At 35.9% G+C, this 24,768-nt stretch overlaps 1 protein-coding gene across 2 annotated transcripts in view; it reads right to left on the bottom strand.

Annotated features, from left to right (window-relative positions):
• Positions 1-24,768, bottom strand: part of LOC104318002 (adhesion G protein-coupled receptor A3) — a 316,671-nt gene that overhangs the window by 132,910 nt on the left and 158,993 nt on the right. For both annotated transcript variants that reach the window (XM_069796696.1, XM_069796695.1), the window contains exons 8-11: positions 13,577-13,741; positions 9,979-10,177; positions 8,530-8,679; positions 5,310-5,471 (exon numbers count right to left, since the gene is read on the bottom strand). In XM_069796696.1, the coding sequence (XP_069652797.1) occupies positions 5,310-5,471; positions 8,530-8,679; positions 9,979-10,177; positions 13,577-13,741 (676 nt within the window). The remainder of the gene's footprint in view (positions 1-5,309; positions 5,472-8,529; positions 8,680-9,978; positions 10,178-13,576; positions 13,742-24,768) is intronic.

Genomic DNA, 24,768 nt, shown 5'->3' on the forward strand with positions numbered 1-24,768 from the left:
GTAGATGACGTCAATTGCTCTTCCCTTATCCACCAACACTGTAACCCCGTTGTAGAAGGCCACCAAATTTGTCAGGCACAATTTACCCTTAGTGAAGCCACGTTGGCTGTCACCCATCACCTCCTTATTTTCCATATGCCTTAGCATAGTTTCCAGTAGGATCTGCTCTATGATCTTGCCAGGCACAGAGGTGAGACTGACTGGCCTGTAATTGTCCAGGTCTTTCTTTTTCCCCTTTTTAAAAATGGGGGCTATGTTTCCCCTTTTCCAGTCAGTGGGAACTTCCCCGGATTCCCACAGCTTGTCAAATATGATGGATAGTAGCTTAGCCACTTCCTCCGCCAGTTTCCTCAGGACTCACAGATGCATCTCATCAGGTCCCATGGACTCATGCACCTTCAGGTTCCTTAAATGGTCTCAAACCTGATCTTCTCCTACAGTGGGCAGTTCTTCATTCTCCCAGTCCTTGCCTTTGCCTTCTGCGACTTGGGCTGTGTGGCTGGAGTACTTGCCAGTGAAGACTGAGGCAAAAAAGTTGTTGAGTACCTCAGCCTTCTCCATGTCCCAGGTAACCAGGTGTCCCATTTCCTTCCAGAGAGGGCCCACATTTTCCCTAGTCTTAACCTTTTATCACTGACATACCTACAGAAGCTTTTCTTGTTGCCCTTGATGTCCCAGGCCACATTTAATTCTATCAGGGCTTTAGCTTTCCTAACCCAATCCCTGGCTGCTTGGACAATTTCTCTGCATTCCTCCGAGTCTACCTGTCCTTGCTTCCACCTTCTGCAGGCTTCCTTTTTGTGTTTGAGTTTGTCCAGGAGCTCCTTGTTCATCCATGCAGGCTTCCCAGCGTTTTTGTCTGACTTCCTCTTTATTGGGATGCATCGCTCCTGAGCTTGGAGGAGGTGATCCTTGAATATTAACCAGCTGCCTTGGGCCCCTCTTCCCTCCAGGGCTTTATCCCATGGTACTCCATCAAGCAGATTCCTGAAGAGGCCAATGTCTGCTCTCCTGAAGTCCAGGGTAGCAAGCTTGCTGTGCACCCTCCTTGCTGCCCTAAGGATCTTGAACTCCACCATTTCATGGTCACTGCAGCCAAGGCTGCCCTTGAGCTTCACATTCCCCACCAGCCCCTCCTTGTTGGTGAGAACAAGGTCCAGCATAGCACCTCTTCTCATTGGCTCATCCATCACTTGGAGAAAGAAGTTATCATCAATAGATTCCAGGAACCTTCTGGATTGCTTATGCCCTGCTGTGTTGTCCCTCCAACAGATACTGGGGTTGTTGAAGTCCTCCATGAGGAGCAGGGCTTGTGAACATGTCGCTGCTCCTATCTGTCTATAGACGCCCTCATCCACTTGGTCTTCCTGGTTGGGTGGCCTGTAGCAGACCCCTACTATAAAGTCAGCTGTCTCTGCCCTCCCTTTAATCCTGACCCATAAGCTCTCAGTCAGGTCCTCATCCATCCCCAGGCAGAGCTCCATGCACTCCAGCTGGTCATTGACATTAATTTTACTTTTTGTTGAAATTAGACAATGTCCAGAAGCTCTCAGTATATTTTTTATACTTTTTACATAAAAGTAATATGTATATTACTTTTAAAGTGGAAGTAGCGTAAAGATTCTTTCCAGTTGTTTCTAAATTCCTAAACCATCCCTTTTTTAGACTGACTTTCCACCTCTTCTGTCCTTGCCTGAAGGTGATTTTTTTCTACACTTGAATAAAAATGCCAAAGATCATTAAGAATCAAATAATGTTTGTATTAAAAATCCAGTGGCTGTTTATTGAAAAGTCCTAAAACCTGAAACTAGGTTTACCTGGATAATTTTTTGTACCATCTGTAGATAGCCTTTCAAGAAGTTACAAAATTTACTGCTTGCAGAATACTATTATCCGTAGCACAGGAATCGAGCTACATGACTCACTTAAAACTCCTGTGTGGTAACAGGTTTTCTTTAAGCTTGGGAAAAGCCATTTAATTATTTACAGCTTCATGTTTCCTACCGTAGAATGGGCATAACACTGGTTCCCTGTGAGGTGATGGTGAATGTTTGCTAGATAACGTTGTAATGAGGATTCAAGTGATTTCACAACAGTGAGCCCTATTTTTTAAATTTTGAATATTAAATTCTTTAAACACTTCGGGTTTTCCACTCCCAAAATATACCTATAAAGGCCTGACAATGTTCAAACAGTGTGAATATGCCATTCTCAGCATATAGAAACAGATGGGTAAAATGCACTGTAAACCAGCGTTCATTATGTAGGACTGTAAAATGAGCTACCAAATGGATACAGATGAACTCAGAGTAAAATTATCCATGGAAACAAGCCACAGTCAGGTACACGTTATGAAAAGCCACAAGCTAATCTTGTCTCTAAGCAGTACAGATACAGAAAATGATAATTTCATGTCCATTTCCTAAGCCTTAGATAAAGGCACCACTCAGCCGAAGGACCAAAGGGGATTGTTACCTGGGTAAGCTGAGAGCAGCGCTGAAGGCTGAAAAGACCAAGAGCACAAACAAAAAGCCACGTTGCAATTAGCCTAAAATATTCTGACAGTCCCATGAGCTGGAGAATGAAATGAAAACTCTTCAGGGGTGGGTTTTAAAACTATTGCACGTGCCTGAGACAAGACCATTGAGATAAGTTTTATCATCAGCAGGAAGTCTTCCTTTTCAAACTGCACATCTGATATGTATGCACAGAAATAAAACAAAAGCAGGTGCAAAGAAGCACTTCAGAACAATACTGAAGGGAAATTAATTTGGGGGTACTGAGGCATACAGATCCACCCCGGGAGCTCTCAGCTGCCCAGGGCACCCCCCACCTCTCTGGCTGCTCCCAGGTCCTCTGAGGGGGCTCCCATACCCTTCCCTCTGGCCCAGTGTCAAGCTGAGGCTCCTCCAAGGCCTCACCTGAACTCCATGGTGGCTGCGTCGCAGCCTGGCCACCAGCGCTGTTGCCCCAGGCCCACCGCTGTCCGGAGGCCGGCCTCCTCACCGTGACCTGGCCTGGCAACCACCAGGCTGCGAGTGGGCCTGGTTGCCATCACTGGGCCTGACCCTCACCCTAATCTGCAGCCTCACATTCCCCACCTGACCTCATCACCACCACTGAGGACGTGCCCCTGGGCTGGAGCTGCCCCCGACTGCCCCCGGCGTGCCCTGCTCCCCGGCTGGGGGCAGTGGGACAGGCCCTGACAGGGGAGGCCCAGGCCCTTGAGGCATCCTGACAAGAACCTTTTGTCTACATGACTTCTCTAAGATTTTAAATACCATACAGCAGAATAATGTCTTCTTTGGTTTACTCTGATACGATTACTAAATGAAACATTAAATATATCTTTTTTATATATATATATATATATGTATATAAAAGAAATTATCTAGTATTTGAAAGTTGCTACTGGCCATTCTTCCTGCAGCATGTTTTGTATGCCATTTGACAGCAAGGGAGACCTAAGAAGATCTAAACAAAGGTATCCATCCTGGTGTTTTTTTGACCTTGAGATTAGCTATTCCACAACCTCATGGAACTGGAAAAACATTTTTGTCTTCCAAAAATGATGTAGCGATAACAGCCATGGCTCACAAGTAGGTTTTCAATGTGCAGGGAACAGTCATGCATATGTTATATGACTGACAGTTTCTAGAAGTTTCTTTTTTTCAGGAATTGTATTATAAGCTAGCAGCTACCTAAGCTTTGGGGTTTTTATTTGCTGTTCTTTAAAATAAAGAAAGCAGATGCAATTTCTGTGAGACAGTTTGCTGGCTGGCCTCCCAAAGGAACAGAAGTGTTTGGTATTCCATGAGATGACACTAGAAAAACTCCACAGCTTTGTTTATTTACAAATTGCACTCAACAGTAAACTAATTCTCCTACAGAAAACTATAAGAAGCAAAAAGATAAAAAGCATGGCAAAAAGGTTAGTGACACAAATCTACATTTGAGTACACAGAATTACTCTTTACAGTAATGTCAACAGCTTCCTGAAGCAGTGACAAGGAAAAAAACCCCAAACGTTTGGCACTTGACATTTAAAAGAAGTTTAGGTATAAAGCAACAGAGCCCTCCTAGCTGTCACATTGCAAAATACTTCTAAAAGACACACTATTGTCTTTATGTATTTAATATAAATAAATAAATATTTTTAGCAAATTTGTTTCTTTTACATAAATTGGAATGAAATAAAAAACTTCCTTTAGAAAACAGTCCAATATGTTTTTGTCTTTGTTTGAAAGACTGCTTTTCTAAAAATATACAGTGAAGGAACTAAGGCCATTATGCTATTTGGCTCAGCCTATAATTCAGCTCAACCTGTAATTCCTCCTTTTTTAATTTTTTTTTTTACCTTTATACCTTATATACTTTTTTTAACTTTTATACTTGTAATTGAAACTAACACTGAACTCACTTTTAAATAGTGCATTCATGTAAATGCAGTGGACAACTGAGAAAATAAAGGTTGTTTAAAATTAAGCAAGCAAGCAAACCAATCCAAGGAGCTGTAAGGCTTTAAAATATTTATCTCAAATTCTAAAAGGATAAGTTTCAAGCTTCTGATTTAGATGCACTTCTGCTATTTAGATGTTGAAACTGGCAAAAAGACAGTTTTTCAGTGTCCAAACAACCCCTCAGTATGTAAGTGGCAAATTCATGTAGGTAGAGTCCAGGGAATAAGAACAATTATTTCATACAGCTACAGTTTGCTTCTAAAAAACCTAAAACTAACCATAAATTAGTAATGCTTATGACAAGACACACTTTTTTTGGATCATTTTCTAAAAGCTTTAAGCAAGTATTGTCTAGAAACCTCACTGAAAGGCATATTAAAATCTTCAAGCAACAAGGGAGCATGTTGTCTTTTCTCTTATTAAAAATTTCACTCACTCAACTTTGACCTTTCAAAATAAACCCATATACTGTAGTTGCAAGAACAATAGAATGAATATGATAGAGTGATAGAGTGAATATGATAGACAAGAATGAGTGAATAGTAAGAACACTAGAGTGATAGTGTTGTGAAGAGTCTATTGTAAGAATAAATACAATAAATCAAAGTTAAGAAAGAACCCCTTTTAATACCATCAGTGATACTCAAAAAAAATATTTTGGTCTTCGAAACAGAATCCAGAAGAAAAAAAAAATCACAGATCCAAGTATATCTACGTAAATCGACTATGCTGTGTATCCAGCTTACACAATCTCGCTTCTCTATATACTAGTTGGTTGTAAAAATTGTGAAGAAAAGTGACATTTTTAAAATAAATTCTGACAAAAAGCTTTGTAATTTTATGAAATACCTTTGATATAACTTGAATATTGCTGGTCAACATTTGACTTGCAATGTGTTCCACACATCGTACAATCCTGGTGCAGGCTTTGTCTTCCTTTTGAGCCATCCACAACACATGGTCATCAACCAACATTATATTGCTGGCAATTTCAATAAGAGCATCCCCAATCTGGAAGAGAAAAAAAAACCCAAAACCCAAAAATGGTATTGTCTGGAAAACTCACAAAAATAGGAAAAGAATACACAAGAGTACAAGTGAAAGCAGGCACTGTATCTCTCTTGGTAACCATCATTCAAAGACAGTTTTGATTCTATTAAGAAAATTAAATGGACTGAAAAATGAAGACCAAGAAAAGAAAAGTGCAACTGACTTCAAGGAAAAGCTTTTTTATTCACAATTTTAAAGCTTATCTTCTAGATACACCACAATCAACCTTTTTCTTAAACTGGTTAAAATTAACCATACCCCTCTAAAGAACTGCTTCATGTTTAATCAAAGGACCTTTGGGAAAAGAAAAAAAAAAAAAAAAGTGGGAAAATTATTTGAAAGGCATTTTTGTTACAGACATAGTAGGGTAAATTTGAGATATAACTCAGGTGCTCTAGCAAACTTATATCATCTCATTGGCTATACAGAAAATCTGGGCTTATAGCTTTGGATGTTTTAATTCACTCTTGTAGCTAACCCAAAGTGATAAATCTTTGTTTTGCCAGATGACATTTTGCAGGTTTTGGTAGATATGACTGTGTGTTTTAAATTTTTATTAGTATATTACATTTAGAAAGAATAAACATCACTGTCAGTATTTTTTGGTGATTATTTCAAACTGAAATAAAAATATTTAATTTTTAAAATTCTAAAACTTAATTTGAGTGACATTTCAAAATTAACATTACCACATTACCATTATTTTTGAAGGCAAAGATATGCCAAAGATATACAAGGTTTTCACAAATAAATTGAATAGAAAGGTATATAGAAGAGTAAAAATGGCTGGGAGAAATATAGCTAAAGAAAAGTTCAAGAGGCTAAAAAGTCAATCTGATAGAAACAGAAAAATAAGGCAAATACACAGATAATTCAGTGGGAAGGAAAAAAGAAATTCAGCAATGGTGAAAAAGGTTTAAGGAATGACTGATGTTATGAAGTTAGTTCTGCATTTTCAATAAAAAATAAATAAATTTCACATGCATTGCAAGGGACACAGAAATAATGAGACTATATGTGAGATTCTATATGACTGTTCCTGAAATATTTAATCTATTTTTGAGACGATAATTACTAGATAACTCTAGATGGCTTTTGACAGTGTGACAGAATTATTGATACAATGAATAATAATAAAACACATTAAGAGACTGGAGTGATTTATGAGAAATGATTAAAGCATACACCAATCAGCTAACCAGTAACTTACTGAGGGCAGAACAATAGTCTATAAATAAATATACAAAAGGGGAGAAATAAGAAAAGGAAATAATTTATATTATAATTAAATGCATTAATTAAAAGTAAATGCATGGCATTAAAAAAAATACAAAAATCTGGGCTAATACGTGTACATCTTCTTGGCAAAAACCTGTAGTATATTGCAAATATGTCCCCAGTGCAGCTGCTGAAGCTCTCTTGTTTGAGAGGTGAACCACCAGATGGGACAAAGTACCACTAACTTGTTGTATAAAAATGAATAATCCTATGCTGACTGGGAGAGGTGCTCCCCAGAAAGGATGTACAGAAACTGCACTAGTTTAGCTAAAATGGTTTTTAAATTATTTTGATAAATCACAGAAAACCTCTGTGTATGTATTTTCATTAATTTCTAATGGTTTTACAGAACCGTAGCTTCAGCTGCTAGTCAATTCCAAACTGATATACCTTTGTTCATGTGTTGCCTTGTATTAAAGTTCAATCCTATTTATAATTACATGAGTGCAGCCTCATGTGTGAAACTACTGACACTTGAACTTCACATGTATTTTTGTACCGTACAAGTGAGAGTTAAGAAATGGGTGTTAGGAAAGAGCTCAATGAATGAGGAACCCACTTAGTGGACTTGAGAGAGAGGAAAAAGTGTAAAGTTCAAAATAAAAGAAGGAAACAGAGGTGAATTACGAAAAATGTTCTTTAATTATGAAACCAATAAGGGATTATGAAATAAGAGATGTAGAGGTGAGTGGTGGAGATGGAGATGTCTCAATACCAAAAACCAGAAACTGAAACTTATTTGAAAGGTGGAAGAAATCAGTTAAAAGATTAGACATGGTGCTCAGTTTTAATGGATAATGCATCAGCTGCTAGAAAAATGAAGAGGCTTTATGGTAAATCCAACTGTTTCTTTTGGATGGTAAATTTTTATTTTGTCAGAAAGCAGTAAGATCTTATAATTATTTTGAGCCGAAATACAGTTGTAGCTTTGAAACTTGATTCTTGGAAAGCACTTAATAATACACTTTCGGTCTGGTATAAAATGATGAAATTGAAGTTGGAGGCTTTCTCAAATTGGCACTAAAATGTTAACTGTTACAATCCCCAGAGCTAGAACAGAATGAACATTGCCAAACCAAAGGAAAACAAATGTTTTAACTATAGCTATCATGTGTACAAAAATTACAGGTTATGAAATCTTTATGCAAGCAGTTACTCTGAAAATTAACAGTAAAAACTATGATGAACATTGCTGTTCTCTATAAAAACCTATTTTTCCCATAGGGTTTGCATAACTCTCTGATTAGATTTCCCTGTAAAAATGCCATACATTATGCCAAAGGTTTCTGTAGGAAGTTGCACTTAAAGACACATTATCTTCTCTTCACTTGAAGTGATACATGCTCTCAAAACTCAGTGAAAACCTCCTGATGAAATGGAGAAAACAAAAGCAGCATGTGTAACTCCAGTGGCCAGATGGAGAGGCACCCTGAGTTCATTCTTATATGTTAGACATGGTAGAAATTAAAATGAAAAAGAAAATTAAACAAGTGACTTATTGAAACCCAATTTTTATTCCTAAGCAGCAATGCTTTTGTCAGTCAGATGAGATGGCTTAGTTGTCCTTTTTGGCATAAAGAAACATATCACAGTATAGGCAGAACATTTCCAATCAGAATACCAGCAATGGATTTTAGAAGCTACTCTTCAATGTGTGCCTGCATACATTAAGAACAGGGCCATATGTGAAGACTTCACTTGTAAGTGATACTTTTTTTTCAGCATAGAGAAGATATCTTACATCTTCAACTTCATCCACGAAGACAATTAACTTTTCCATTATATAAGCCAAATATATTACATCCATTTTATCCGCAAAGTGAGAAGCACCTCTTGTGTAGGCTGTCAGCTGGCGGGAAAATTCAAGCACGGTTGTCAAATTGATGTGCATCTGAAAATACATCAGAATTGTTAGGTGTAATAAATCAGCTAGCTTCATTCTCTTTTAAAAACTGGGGATCACATCCATTTGTATAATGCTTACTATAAATTCACATGGATTTATATGCATCAGTAGTACTATGGGCATAAAATTCAGGGCATATGAATGTATCTTCAGCATTAGGTCTTAGATTTCAGTGCTGTTATCTGAAGACACCACCAGAACAGGCCAACAGATTTTGAAGATTTTTGTCTAGCTTTTCTAGACTGTAACTAACTGGCCTTATAAAATATTATACCAAGCTACTAACCTTGCCTTGCCTGTACCTTTAGAACGTCATGACAACAACAGTATCAATGAGGGTTCATATATACAGTGGTGCATGGTGGGAGAACAAGGGACAATGGTAGTAAGTTGAAAGAAGTTCAGTTCAGATTGGTTATGAAGAAAATCTTTTCTGCCATGAGGGTAGTCAGGCGTTGGAACAGGTTACCCCCAGAGGTTGTGCAGCCTTCATCCTCAGAGGTTTTAAAGACCTGAGAGGTTAAAGCCCTGAGAAAACTGGCCTAACCTCATTGCTTACAGGAGAATGGACTGGATTCTGGAGACCTTCCTAATTATTTTATTATCCTATAATTGCACTGGCTCTCTTAATATAGTAATTATTCTTATTTAAGTAGGAACACATCTGAAAACAAACTTCCTGTGGTGTTATCTAGCACTACTGATTGGGAAGAAATGATCAGGAAACTGAAAGTTGTAAAAGTTATTATGGCAGTTACAGGTCTGTGCCATCCTCCATGCTGTTCCCTGTTATGTTCTTTTATCTCATTCTCTCTTTTACTTATCTATAAGAAACCATTTAAGTACTGCTTTTTTGGAAGACATCAAAAAGGCATTCTAAAGTAGGCTTCATTTCTGCAGCTCTTTTAAATATGTTATGGACAATGGCAATGAGGAAAGGCACTTCAGCTGATAGAACTCTGATACAGGACTTCAAGAGAAATTAACATCTTTCTGGTAAAAAAGCATGAGGAGAAGACAAAGAAGGAACTGAAGTGAAGTACTGATGACCCTGCCAACACTACTAATGGTCATGTGGACTCCAGGCACCAAGAGAAAAAGAATATTAAAATAAAGACAATAAATGCTGTGCACTTGCTCCTACTACAAGTTCAATTACCAAACAAACTCTTTCACGTAAAACATTTTGTTAAAAGTCCAGCTATCCCAAAGTTGTGGCTGAACAGAAATTTCTTGCGAGCTCTCAGTACTAGAGAAGGGAAGCCTTGGATTTCATAATGTTACCTGACTAAAAGCATGAAGAACTTGAGTTACTTCTTGTGAATAAGGACATTCAGAATAGTCTTCTTCATCCCAGCGCCCAGTTCGATTACATTTACGCCATGCCTTAGACTCTTCTGCGCCATTGTGAAAGGCAATGGAGTTAAAGGAGTACTGGAGACAGGGATGGTAAGCAGTTATCCCGGCCAAAGTTTTGGGCCATCTATGAACAACATGGTAATAAAAAATTACAATGTAAAACTTCTTATTTAAAGGCAACTTACAATATAGCAACAATATACAGAATATATGAGAAAAAAGGCTGTTTTAATTTTTACCTCATTATATTCTATAATTAATTACTTTGTTTCCTTGAAAAACGTCAAAATTATACAGGTTCAAGTCTGGCTGGTCACACATTAATTCTGCATTAATTCCAGGAAGGTGTTTGGTATTAAGGAAAAAAAATACAGATGGCATTTTCCCTACATTCATCTTTGCAGACTGCACAAAGCAGAGCGGTAAGTCCATAAAGCAAAAAAAACCCAAACCCTATTATTAAATGCTGTAAAACATAAATGCTAAAAATGTACCTGACAATCTTTGCTTTGCATTTTGACCCAACACTACAGCCACAAAGCCCCTAAAAGCAAAAATCCCCGAATGTATCAGAAACCAATAAACAAGATTTCAGCAAAGATTCTGTCTCATGGAGGAGGAAGGAGCTAACCCTCAAAAATTAACTCTTTAGATATACATGATTTATGTAGTGTGATTCCAAAACAAACAGTCTGAAAACAAACTATAAACCAAGAGCAGCCAGAATTGTTCTGTTTAGCTCATGGGTCTATTATACATTACTTTTTCTGTATACCTGCTGCATTCTCTAGAATGGCACAACTGGGATCTCTTTCTTTTGGTACCAAATCCATTGTCATTTCCAGGCTAGTATGGACATAACAGGATCAGGTAATTGGGAGAAATTAAAGAAAACCAGAAGTGTGTCATCAGCAAGTCAGTATGTCTGGAAATGATATGGTTCTTTAATTGCGCTGATGTGATGACTGAACCCAATCAATCATAAAAATATTCTGCTTGCCAGTGAAGCCACACCTTGACAATCAACCTTTGCTCAAACATAGATATTAGCCCCTCTTAGTTGTACAATGCAGGTCCATTTGGACATCGTTACATCATATACTGACACGTTTGGGGCTATGTAAGTTTTCCTGGTTTCAAACAAAGAAAAGGTAAAAAGAAAAATATTTCTACGTGTCATAGCCAACTGTCACTGGACTAACTCATTTTGTGATAAAAATTCACTTGATGCAAAATGAACCAGAAAGGAGCTTCACAAAAAAATCAAAATATGTGTAGTAGTATATTCTCCTTTTGCCTCTGAGCTGAAATACTGAAATATTATTTTTAATAAAACATTTGCATTAATGCAATTGGGCCACACTGAGTAAGCAGCAACTTACCTCAAAAGTAAAACTAAGATAATTCTGAACCTTGTATTAGCACAGGTAGCAGAATCTGGCCTTTATGAATAGGAATGATAGGACATAACATTACCATTTGCATTTCAGAATGATCTTACAGAGAGCTGGAAAACAAAAAATGAGGAAAATATGGCCGTCCTAGAGTAAAACTCTTAGTACATAAGGCCAATTCATTCTGACTCACAGTGCCTAATTCTTGCTGCAGTTGTGCAATTATAAATACTACCTAGGCTGGTCAACTGAAAGAATGACACTTCCCTAACAGTTGATGCTTTTTTCCTTTTTTTGCCCAATAAAAGAACTGTTCTTTCTAGCTTTGCTTTTGTGGTTCAACTCTTTCTACTTACATACTTGCTACATTACCAAAACTTCAAAGACCTTTGTAAGAAAAATGTCTGGTGTGATAGCTGCATCTCTGAGGATAAACCTTTGGAACAATTTCAAGTGCTAATGCTGAGTTTGAGCCTGATCAACTCTCTATAATTTTGAATTCATTCCCTCAAATGCCAAAAGAACCTATGGACTCAGCATCCTTTTGATATACATTTTAAAAATAAATTTATACGGATTTCTGGAAAGATGATCAATAGGGAGAGAAATGTGCACTCCTGTTCTTTTGATTTATATAAAATGACAAAAATACCCCTGATGTTAGTTTGTGCAGTCTGTAGAATTTATATATATTTATTTATGAAGAACAGGATGTCATTTTATGGCAAGAACATGAACTTCATAAAGTTGTTATCTAAAAGATTCAGTATGTGTTATCTGATAGGAAGTATATATATTTTTAAAGATCTAATTAAAACACATTTAAGCATGTCCACTATGAGAAAACACAATGGCAGTTTTTGTGATGACAAAAAAAATCTGTAGCTGAGAATGTCAAAGATCTCTAATAGATTTTAATCCATATATACAGATTAAGTAGGTATATAAATATATGTTCAGTAAATGTGGCATACTCACTGGAACTGAGGTTAACACATAATAAAATAGCTTCATAGTAAAGAGAAAACAGATTGTGTGACTCGGTTTCTCCATTTCTTTCTAATTAATTCCTTTATTTTTATTCAAACACAAGAAATAGTAGTAAAAGGCCTTTGAAAAAGTTTTAAAGGTAACTTAAAAATGAAGAGAGGCTTTCAGGTCAGAAGCATTTGCAGAAAGTTCTGGCATTTAAGAGAAGCTTCCTCTTTCATCTACTTTTCCTTTCATTAACGATTCAAGCTGAATTCTTATTATAATTCACTTGGTAACAAATTACCTTCTTGATTTCTCAATGGGAATGCCATCATACATCAGTGTTATTGTCAAGCAGGTAATTATATTTTGTTTAAGAGCTTTATGCATATCATTGAAGTATTTTAGAGTTAACTGAAAACGATAGCAAATTCCACATAATCCTTAACTTTTTCTTCAGTTTACGAGGTTTAAAATTAAAAAAAAACCCACCAGCATATGTAGATAAAAGTAAAGATGAAAGAAAAATTACATGTAGTGAACAAAATTGAGCAGACTCTAAGATTCAGATAGCAGGACGGATGTGTTTTCTAATCATGTGATGTATTGGTGGAACCATGTGTGTCCTTAAGCTCACCTCAGACAATCTATTTGTTTTACTAAGTAGTTTTACTTGCTGTTTTGGTTCTCTTCAGAGAAATATTTTACTAACAGTTTTATGTTATTTGTTACCTCTAATCTCAGCTGAACAAAACCAGCAGAACTGGAACAGATTAGAAAAATACTGAAGATTTAATCTTCTAACACTTTAAATGCAGTGTTATCATAGTCTAGAACTTAGAAAAGACAAAGAACAATTTTGAACCCTCTCTCATTTAGTTGTAAAGAGCTTACATCTTTTGAAATTTTCCATAATCTTGCACTGAGGAATTAGAAGAAAGATTCTCTGACTTTCACAAACCACTGCTGCTCTTGAAGCACTAGCTGCCATTTCCCATAAAAATCACACAGTGCTCCTCCTTCCTACTATATTATGTAAAAATGACAAGTAAAATAAGTGATGTCTTCGTAACTGACCCTGAAGTATCATGTAAGCATGAATATGGTTTGTATCTATATCAATATATGAAACACACTCCAAAACCAGAAATTCATACCTGAAATCTCCCTTGTTGTTAATAACTCTTTCTGCAGGGCAGTAGGGTGCAGCCGTTTCAAGTACCACAATTTCTACTCGTTTAGTGCTATTTCCATAGGAATTGTTGACTAGACACTCCCAATCTCCAGTTGCATCAATGTCAATGCTGGATAGGATAAGTTCCCTATAGAAATAAAAGATTAATTATTGTATATACTTAATTATATAGAGATTGAGTCATTGGTTTTCTGACATTAGTTATCTTCAGAGATTTTCTATGAAAATATAAAACCAGGTTTTGCTCTATGTTATTATATGGACAGACAATATTTGAATGATTGGTATTATGATTTTAGCAGCAGTTGACAATGCAACCAATCCAGAGAATGCTTCCCTTCAGCTGCAGTTGAAGCTTCTATGGCATTTCAACAACAGAATCTGCTGCTCCTGTGGTGGCATGGGAAAAGTTTTCTAGAATAGCCATTGACTTCAGAAGCTGAATATAATTTTTCTGATGAACGCAAAATGAGATGAGGCAAATGCTGATATTTCTCTCAGTACTTTACTACTCATGAACTTTCACACTGTCCCCCACCAAATATGAAGTGTAGTTATTAATTTAAAGAAATTAAGGTTGTATTAATTCTTTATAATGAGTGTTAGACAAGTTAAATATAGAGACCCTTTGTGGCTTCTCTTACAATACAAACATTGTGCATGACTGCACCACACCAGTATTTAGCTGCCTAAGCTAAATATTCTTTATATAATTAGAGAAGGAGGAAATAATTTCAGCAACACTTAAAATTGTCTAGAACCATTCTGGTTAGTATTTTCTCTACATATTTTAAATCCGGCAAGAAGCCAGATATACATTAATGGATATAGCCCAGGCCCTAATGAAGTCAATAAAGTTTAATTTTTTGATTGACTTCATCAGGTATAGAATTTTATCCAATTACTGTAACTCTGTAGATCTCATAGACAAAAATAATGCTAACTACTACATTTTAAGAAGGTAATACATTAGATCTTAAATCTGCCATTGGGATAGAAACAAATTTTACCACAGTTTTAAAGAAAGAACATCTTTTGAAAGTAGCTGTGAGAGGAAAAAAGGTAGTAATTATCTGAAATATTTACTTTGCTTGACACAAATGGCTCATCTTTGAATATGCCTTGTGGTTTAGACAATTAGAAATTATGTGGGAAGAAAAGTGGTACAGTCAGAAAGAGAGAGAAGGTATATTATAAAAACAGAAGCACAGAATTTAAAAGTTATTACATTGATTTCAGATCTGTATTTAAAACAAAATCTTAAAATGTTCTACTTGTGGCTTTTGGCACTTTTGTAAAAAGCCTGACATTTTGAAAGAAATACACAGAATAACTACATGTAATTTATTTTTAATTTTTTTTTTCTCTTTTAAACTTTTCTAAAAATGTCATCCTTTTTCAGTTTAAACCTTTGTATATTATACATGCACTTTTATTAACTTGGCTACAAGAAAAGATCGAATCTAATCTCCTTATATATAGACTACTTCTGATACACTTGAAAGTAGACCACGATCAAGGTAGGAAGTGATTAGTCATCTGCGTATGTAATTTTCCCTTTAAATATGAATACAATGAAGGATGATTTTCTCAAGTACTTACTACAGGACCATTATCTTGGTCCCCAGAAAACAAGCAAACCATGGTCAATAGCTTTTGATTTAACTTAAGTTGCTTCAGAATTTGTGTGTAGTTCTCCAGATATTCAGTTAAATCTATCATTAAACAGTAACTTTAAAAATCTCACGCTGTTCCTATTTATCATGGCTTGGAGCTCCAAGTACCTTGTAACCCCCTATTCCATTTTTACAATGAATTCTAACATGTTTTTATTGCAGCAAATATGCAAAAAGCATTACTAGCCATTCTCAGAGTAGCTCAATATTTTCATGTCAAAAGAAGCAATTGTTCTCTTAAGAAGTCTTAGATGAGAAAGCCCAGTAATAGCAGCCTCTTAGCTAACTCTTAATATATCTTTTTACATTCAGGATGAAATACTTAAGTGAAATTAGCCAGTTGATAGCAATTTTTTAATTAAATCTTCTACTTCATATGTCACAACAATCTCACATCATCTTTATAGGCAGCTGAGAAAGAATATGTTCCTAGAGCTTATAAAAACAATTATCCATAAAAGCTCTTTTTCACTGAAACAATAGGCAGCATAAATATTCACCTGTGGCATGAAGACCCAGAGACTTCCCAAGTGAATAGAATGTATGACAGATGTGCTGATCTTTTGATATATTTCCTATAAAATACCCATAGTCATTGTTAACAATACAAATTTGATAAAACTGGGAACCATGGTGATTTCAGGTAAACAGAACAGTTGAGCATATTATCGGTTTTACAGGTAATCAATATGAAGATAAATACATATGAAGAAAAAGGGCACATTTTGTATTTATTTAAATTGCTGAAATGTGTTCCAATGCAAATTTATCTGCCACTAAATAGATCTCCTGCCATTAGATGAAGTTTCTTAGTTTCACAGACAAATATTTACTGATACATCAGAGTTGCTTCTGGTAGAAATGCAATACTTGAACACTGGTTCAGGTTCTCTAAAATGATGAGTAAATCCTCATCACATTCACACTTTTAATCTTCTATGGCCCTTTCTTCAGATGGTGAACCAAAATAAACCAGAATAGGTTTATGCAATATAGAAGAAGCTGTATAATGACTAGAACGTGGAATTGTCTTCTGAATTGCCATCTGGCCACTGCAAATGATGCATTCATTTATATTCCTCTAGGAATATTTTGGATAGCAAGCCCAGTGGTGAAACTGTTCATTTACTTACCATCTGGATATGACAAATGATAAATTGATCTTACACCCCTGGAGAATACTGGGGACTGGATTAAAAAAAAAAAAAAAAAAAGTCTTGTCTTTTGATTCTCAAAAAGAGAAGTCAACTTGATCCTTTAACATTTTCTCCACTTACAATCCTTGGCGACTTCACAGTCCTGGCAGACCAAAAGGAAAGGGTGGGCCTGTATAGAATTTTAAACCTCTTCATAAAGTTTTCTAGTAGGTCAGTTACATATTTTAAGTCTTGGCATGGTTACATTAGCAAATCCAGAATTTCCATTGTTTTTCTTACTCTTAATAAAAAGGCATTCTTGATCTCTCTTGGCCATGGAAACAAGTCTTGATAAAAGGCAAGAACTCTCCTGTGACCTGAGAACATGGCAGGACTCTGGTTTAGGAGCTTGACAAGAGCACAACAGAATTAAGAGAGGACGGCACCTTTGGCTGTATAATTTTCTTGATCATCCTATCTCACAGAAGCTAATAAAAGTCAGGCCACAAATGAAATGCTCTTGCCTCTACTATGCAGCTTTCCTAAGGCTGGAATATGAGTCAGAAAGAGTTCCTACTCCCTCTACATTAGCAATCATATCCCACTCCTCAGAGGTGCGGGAGTTGCTAATTTTGTGGAAATTTTTGACTTACCAAGGCATAAAACAAAGTCAGATGTTCATGAGATGGTGCCGAGGCAAACTGAATATGAAGATTGCTGCCTGATGAGAACAAAAGGATGACTAGCAAGCTTTTCTCAAGTTGTCTTTTGAAATTATAGTGGCCATCTCAGTAAAAACATTGAAAGGAAGAAAGAGAATATACATGTTTCTTTTTTGTACTGGAAAATTTCATGCCTGGTGGGATTTCTTTTTCAAATATGATGACTGACGTATTGAAAAAAATTAATTAAAATGTACAGCTGATGCAACTGCATGAAAAAGCTCTTATAATATTCAATAGAAGCCCGTGGCATTTGTCATTACAAAGAGGGGAGCCATAATACAGGCGGAAGCCTTACCATGTAATCAAGTAACCTATGACAATAGATTTCTATTTGAGGCATAGTTTTGCATTGCTACAGCTATGCATAACTAATTAGACAATCAGAAGTAGGTCTTATTATGCAAAGTTACTCAACCATGTCCTGAAGTAATACCTTAGCGACATTTACTGTATGCCCCAGCAGTCATTTGCATGCCAGGAAACAGAGTAATGAATGAAGAGGAGACTTTAACACCATGTTTTGATTGGCTTTCATCAAGAAACGTTTTAAAGTCTGACTTGAGTCCCTGTAAGACTTGGGAAGAACCAACTGCTCTTCCTGGAGAGAAATAAAAATTAATTACTCACAGATAACATTTAAGTTTCCTCATATTCTTCTTCAGACAGTTAAATAGTGAATGCTTTTCTACAGTTCAGGCAGAAGGCCTGCATAACCTGCATCCAGCCCATACCACCTTAAATTATTAATACTAACACAGAATTTTAAAAATGAGTGTTGGTCTCCAGAGTACACTGCTGCTTGGAATACAGCCTTTCACAGGGGATATAAGGTTAAAACATGGAAAATGAAGAGAGAATGTGTAAATCTAGGCACTTTAACTGAACTTAAATTGCTAGTCTGATCTCTCTGACAAAATTACTTATTTACCCATGAAAGAAACAGCTTTAGAAGGCTGATGGCCTTTAAATAAAGCTTGTGTCCAGGCAACAGCAAGAGAAAAAGTAGATTAAAGATTAAAGTTAGTACTCATTTTATGCTAGGCATCTAGCAAATATTTTTAGGTGTAATCAATTTGTCATACACATAGGAAATTCAATACACATGATTTTCTGTTTTTTCTGATTGAATATAAAAACAAAGCATAACTTAGCATTTAATGGCATCCATAGCTACCCAAGAAATGTAATATGCTATAACATACTTTTACTATAATTTATCTATCAGCTAATTTGTTCACATCAGCATGCTAGGATCATGCCAACAGTTGGATTTGACTTCAGAGATGCCAGTGGAAAGGACCTAATATTAATGACAATATATTGACAGAAAAAAAACCCAACCCACTTCCAAAATGGGAGAAAAGACCCATATGTCAGTAAACCATCTCACTTTATTTCCTTTGTATTGCTCAAACTACTTTGACTGAAATGCAAATGTTCAAAAATATTGTCACAGGCTAATAGTATCCATCTGTTATGTAAACATTTGCCTAATAGCAAGGTGTGTTTTCTATAGGTGGATGTCAAAGAACCTGTAGCCTACATTTATATGCCATCGATTTGTTTCCTAAAATTAAGAAAACAAATACTACTAACATCAGAGTGATTCTACCAAATCATCTTCAGAAATGGAGTCAGAAATCTAAATAACTCTACAACATACCACAACACGTTTGGTTTGTTGTATGATCCTTTGCTCTCTTATTGAGGTTGTCAGGTAAAGACAGACTACCAGCTACTGTGCTGCATTGAAGAGTGTGCATAAAAGTGCTTGCATTTATCTTCATACTCCCCCAGTCCTAGAGTCTAGGATGCCAGTCTAGCTAGCTGAGAACGTAAAGTGGGGAGGAGAAAAAATCTCTAGAGCACTCAAAGCTTTCCCTTGCTGGAGAAACCTTCAGACAGCTGGTGGGTCTGTGATGGCACAGTGCTATAAAGCTATCTGAAGAGAGTACACCTGGGCCAGGGCTTATTTAAAGTACTTCATGAATCAGTTGTCTATCATCGAGCTGCTTTGTCAGTTGGTGAACGGTTTAGGGATGCTCAAATGTGTTTATTGTTATTAATTTCTTTTACCAGCAAACTGCTTGACTGCAGGACATGTACAACTGCAGTCTTCTGGGGAAATGGTGCTACACCTGCTGCGTGCCTTTCATCTGCCCTTAAGTAGTTTGTATGCTGCAATGTTACATCCAGAGGAAGCTTTATTTCATTAGCATGTCTTGTGATTTGTACACTATCAGAGGTTCTTAGACAAAAATAACACTATGACAATCAGTCCAATAGCCAAAATTGCATAAAAAGCTTTTAAAGTAAAATATTTCCCAGGTGATTCAGAAGAGTTAACCTACTTATGACAATTCTTGATTTGTGGCACGTATTTGATTATATGCCACTGGGACCAGCAAAAAAAACCAAACAACCCAAAACAAAACCAAGCAAAACCTACACAAAACCCACAAACACACAAAAGAAAACAAACCAAAACCCCACTACATTAAAACAATTTCAAATTATTTGTCAAATGCACACTACTTTGACAGAATTTCCCACTCTCCCTAGTCAGTGGTGATGGTACAAATGCAGAAATCAATTATTTAATGAATACTTTATGGGATAGTGTAATTCTATATTAGGGCTAGAATATTGACCTGTTTTATTTGCTGATCTGCAAGAAATTTGGGAAGATCTAGAAAGGAGGTAAGACATAGCAGATTCCTACATAAGAACTTCAGGAACAATCTCTATTCCTTCTCCAGTATATAGTGTATCTCATCTCCAACAGTGTAAACTTTATTTTATGATGGCCAGGCATCATCTACTCAAAATACCATAAACAATTAAAAATAGGGTTCTTTTATCCTGAAGGGAGAAAGAAGGGGAAGAGCTGGGACCTATTTTCATGGAATACCAGCATGCTAATGGAGTAAAAAAGCTTTCTGTAAGTCCAAAAGGAGTATGTCCTACAACATATTCTCTATGTTGAATAAATTGAAATACATGAAAAGTAAAAAGTAATTCAGTTATCTGTTTTAATATTTCTAACATATTTTGCTTTAAAGAAATGCTTTGCTTCACCAGTATCTAGGGTGATTGAGCTGGTAGAAGGAGTACATCAAAGTCTGGACATAAGTCAGAATTGCTCTGAAATCACAGCTGATGCACAGGGTTACAAACTACCGCCTGGACTGAGAGAAAATGTATAATTATACCTTATATTGGTGCTCACAGGAAAAGTAATATTAAAAAAAGCCAGTCCTGAGATGTTAACTCCAAACTGCTGCTGCAGTGCACCATCTCCTCAGCTGTATAGCTGCAGCTGTTTGAAGGGCTACATGAAAATCATTCTGGCCCGAATAAGTCAAAGCAAAACTCTGTGGAATCCCATTTATGGGGAGGTGTGTGGGGGGTGGTGAGTGCAAATTTTTGGTCTTAATACTGAACTTAACACTTCATTTCAGTGGTGTGGCTGGATGGACCCATACATAGCTGCAGGAAATAAGCAGAGACAGAAGTGAGAGGTCAAAATTCAGTGCAAGGCATCTTCTTAATCTGGTCTCAACATCAAAAAAAAGATAATCTTTAAAAGTTCTTCAAGAAGGACTCCATCAAAATTTTTTTACAGTTCTGACTTACTATTTTTTTAGGGTTTTTTTTATTCTATCAGCCAAAAATATGTATCTATATTTTCTGTGAAAATACTTCTCTCTCCATCACATTTCAATAAGCAGTTACCCAAATTAAGCCTAGAGTTTTTATGGCACAGCACAATTCTTACATAATGGTCTATTGCTTTAATGGTGGAGGGTATCATCGTTGCTGCTTTTGCTTTTCATAGTATTAGTATATTTTTCCACAGGTTATATTTTAAATTATTCCCCAAACTGATTAGTAGTAAAACTGTCACTGAGGTTTATCCAGATAATTGAAAGATTTTTAGAGAAAAGGCCTAAGTTTAATTAATCTTCCAAATTATTTCACATGAAGATTCTCTTGATCTCAGCTAATGAAACCCTTAGCCTGTACATTTCGTAATATTCTGCAATAATTTTAAATATTATCTTCCCACCTGATATATGAGAATGTTGCTGGTAAAGGTGCATCTGTCACTAGTCCTTTGCTGTCTACAGTGCCTGAAGAAAGCTGTAGACAATTGACTACAGGTTTTAAGGTAATCTCAAAACCATACAGAAACATTGATTTACAATTTAAATGGTTATTTTGCTTCATTTCTTTCCTAACTGCTTGACAAGTAGGGGTCAAATGGAGTCAATTAGGTGAACCAACAAAATATAAGCACTAAACAATTTCTGCTGATTTCCCTGGGCTTCTCAGTATGACCCTCAGCTGCTCATCTCCAAATGCTCATGATAGCAGAACACAAAGTGATTATAAAATATCTGCATTTCTGAAGCAGATTCTTTGGATCTGTTCTAACATTTATTTTTGTTAATCTTGTGCAGAGTCCATCTCCAATATTTTGCCATGATTTGGCACATATCTGAACTTCCAATTGTGCATCCAACCTAGCAACACACTCATCAGTGATACACCATTTTCAGACCGTTCTTAACCTAGTATCAGTCCAAACCACTATGGCTTGCTTCATAGCTTTTCCAGATGTATTCTTGCCAAAAACTGTTAAGAGAGTTCAGGGGTCATTTGGATCCTTTCCACAAAAAATAGGCATAGAATTTCTGCCTTTCTCCCAGAAGTTCTGGAAGTGTTTTTTTCTTTCTTATACGGAATGCCTGCCTGGATCTCAAACTTGTCATGATACCACCAAGTCTACTCTTGGAATCGATTTTCGTTCAATAATCATAACTTAAACAATCCTTATTCTTTTAGTGAAACTGTCTCAGCCAAATTCCAGATTCTTTCCTAATAGCTGGAGTGATCATTTTAAACACTTAAAAATTATTAATTGGACTCAAAACCCCTTTTAGATTACAAAAATTATGATCTAAATTTTTAATCCACAACATTTCATTCCTTTTTATTTTTTTCCTAGTTCCTTCACTACTACAGTACAAGTGGATCATGATTTGAAACTGTTCCTTGCTATTGGACATTTCTTTTGCAGTTGGAAGTTTTGGATATTTTCACATAATCATATACCTCTGAAAGCATCTTTCAGAAATGAATATACACATTTTATGTATAAACTTTACAATCAGTTTTCTTACTATTGTTCCTATCCTTGTTACACCTAAAGGATCAGCTGTAGCTCCATATTCTCTTATCTCAAATATTACTGTTTCTTTCATTATTTACTTTTGACCATCCCATACTGGCATTGGCTGTGGTCAAAATGTAAGGAAGCACTAGGTGCTTTAAAAACCCCCAGATTCTTAAGCTAACCTTTTTCCAAAAAAAAAAAAACCAAACCCAACAAAAATCAAACAAACAAAACCAAAAGAAACCCCCCCAAAACCAAAACAAAACACAAACAGCCAAATTTGGCAGCCATATTTAGAAGACTGAAATACTTAGGACCGAATTTAAGAGAAAAATATTACTGGGGAATCACAGTTGAGACCTAATAGTCTGTATTTCCAGGGGCAAATCTATCTACACAACATTACAAAAATTACATCTGAAAAACACTTCTGATACTAGCACCTGCTGTCCTAGGTTTAGTTGAGAGCATATTAGTTTCTCCAGTTGTAGCACTCCTTTTTATGGGTTCTTAACTTTCTGCACAGTTTAATGTTTTCAGAAGAAGCACTTGTGAACTGTAATGGTCCCAGAGCTGCCATTACAGCTGTCAGAGGCATAAGCACTGTTAGACACTCTACACAAGTATTTACAGAACAGAACTAAAAAGACTGTAAAATTGTCATTATAGTCTATGTGGTAAATAAGAAACTTCCTGAAAATTAAAGTCTCTCTACTACTGCAGAGTTGCTTCATTCATAAAACTAAAATATTTTCCTTTATTAGTTTAATATTCTAATAACTGTCCTGCTAGCCTCTCCAAATACTGAAAGGGAACAGTGGGGAAGTTGGGAAAGATACTGTGCTGCAGAGCATCGTACATAATCTGCCTTCTATGTGGCTTCAGGGATATGGATTGTTTTATTGCTGCTTATTGTGATCAAAATGATAATCTAATATTCTAGGCTTAAGAAATTACGCTGTCTTCATGGAAACACAATGGAACAATTTCAGCTAGATCCATTCACAGGTGACAGGATATTAGTTCCACATCACATTTACGTTTTCATGTATGACTATGAGATTTATACACAGGCATAATGACAGAAAATTCAACATGAGCAAAATCAAATATTATTATCATTGGCAAGAAATGGTAAATGCAAGCTAGCAGCAGAATTGAAAACACCTTCCCAAGATCTCCTGTAAGGGAATACTTTTTGCCAAGAAAAATGTCACAGGCCGGAATACAGTTCAAAACTTTAGTTTAATTATTGTAACAAAAACATTTATTTTAGTTTATTCTGCTTTATCATAGGAGACAAAAAATACACATTTGGATATTTTATCCTTCTGCTCTGCCAGTTAATAAAACAGAAGGGTTTAGTATGATATTTGTGTTGTAAATCCATGTCCAGAAATATATGAAACTACCCAATAAAATAACCATCTAAAAATGTTTGAATAAGCAGCTTTTGGAACAGGACTACACCTCTTTGTTCAAAACTAGCTTCAGAAATCTTTAAATTGCTAAGCAGCACAAGCCAAAGCCTGTCCTTTAGTGCAACCACAGAAAGCCACAGACAGTGGACATTTGCTGTAAAGAGTAGGTATAGGAAGGCAAAATATGACACTGTAAGAGCTGATTTTAAATTACCTTTATTCTTACTCCAAATCCTATAATTAACATATGATAACCTCAGGGAGGCATAGTCTTTCTGATCTTTCACAGTGTCTCATACAACTGTGATTTAGTCTTAAGAACTATCACAGATTAGTGTGTAATAGCATGTAACAAGCATATTAATACACACTATTGTAACATGTAATAAGCTTGCTATTACATATTATTTTAACATGTAATAATAATTATATAAATGGAGTTATAGACATGGTCATGATGATGGGATTAAAATTAAGAAATGCTGAGGGGAGTTTTTACAATCATAACTTGGCCAATGTTTTCTCATTTTCAACAAGAAGAGGCAATACATCTCTATATATTAAAAAAATAATCATTGACTTCAAAATAGTATGGTTTTTAAAAGCTAGTTTCAAAAGTATAAGTCTCTCATGCCTTTAGAAAGTTAATTTTGATCAGCCCCTTGATCAAGGCAGAGACATATCTGCCTGAGTTTTAGCATTTTTGACTGAATGAGGACCATGCTGTACAGTAAATGCAGTGTTGATCCCCTACTATATTGTGAAGTGAAACATGTAGCTCTAATAAATGAGCAATTAAAATGTTGTACACTTTTAAACAGCTGTTTAGTGGTTTTGAGTTTAATTCAAAAAATATTTTCTCTCTTTTTGACAGTCTGTATCCCATAACTTGGACAAGTCAAAGTATTTTTCCAGTCTATAACAAATACGATGACATATTTAGAGAACATTCTTTCTGGGTATCTGGTCCCAGTGCATACTGCAACATGAGCATCAAGGACACCTATTTAATGGCAC

The sequence above is a fragment of the Haliaeetus albicilla genome, chromosome 11, assembly GCF_947461875.1.
Source record: "Haliaeetus albicilla chromosome 11, bHalAlb1.1, whole genome shotgun sequence".
In the NCBI taxonomy this organism is placed as follows: Eukaryota; Metazoa; Chordata; class Aves; order Accipitriformes; family Accipitridae; genus Haliaeetus; species Haliaeetus albicilla.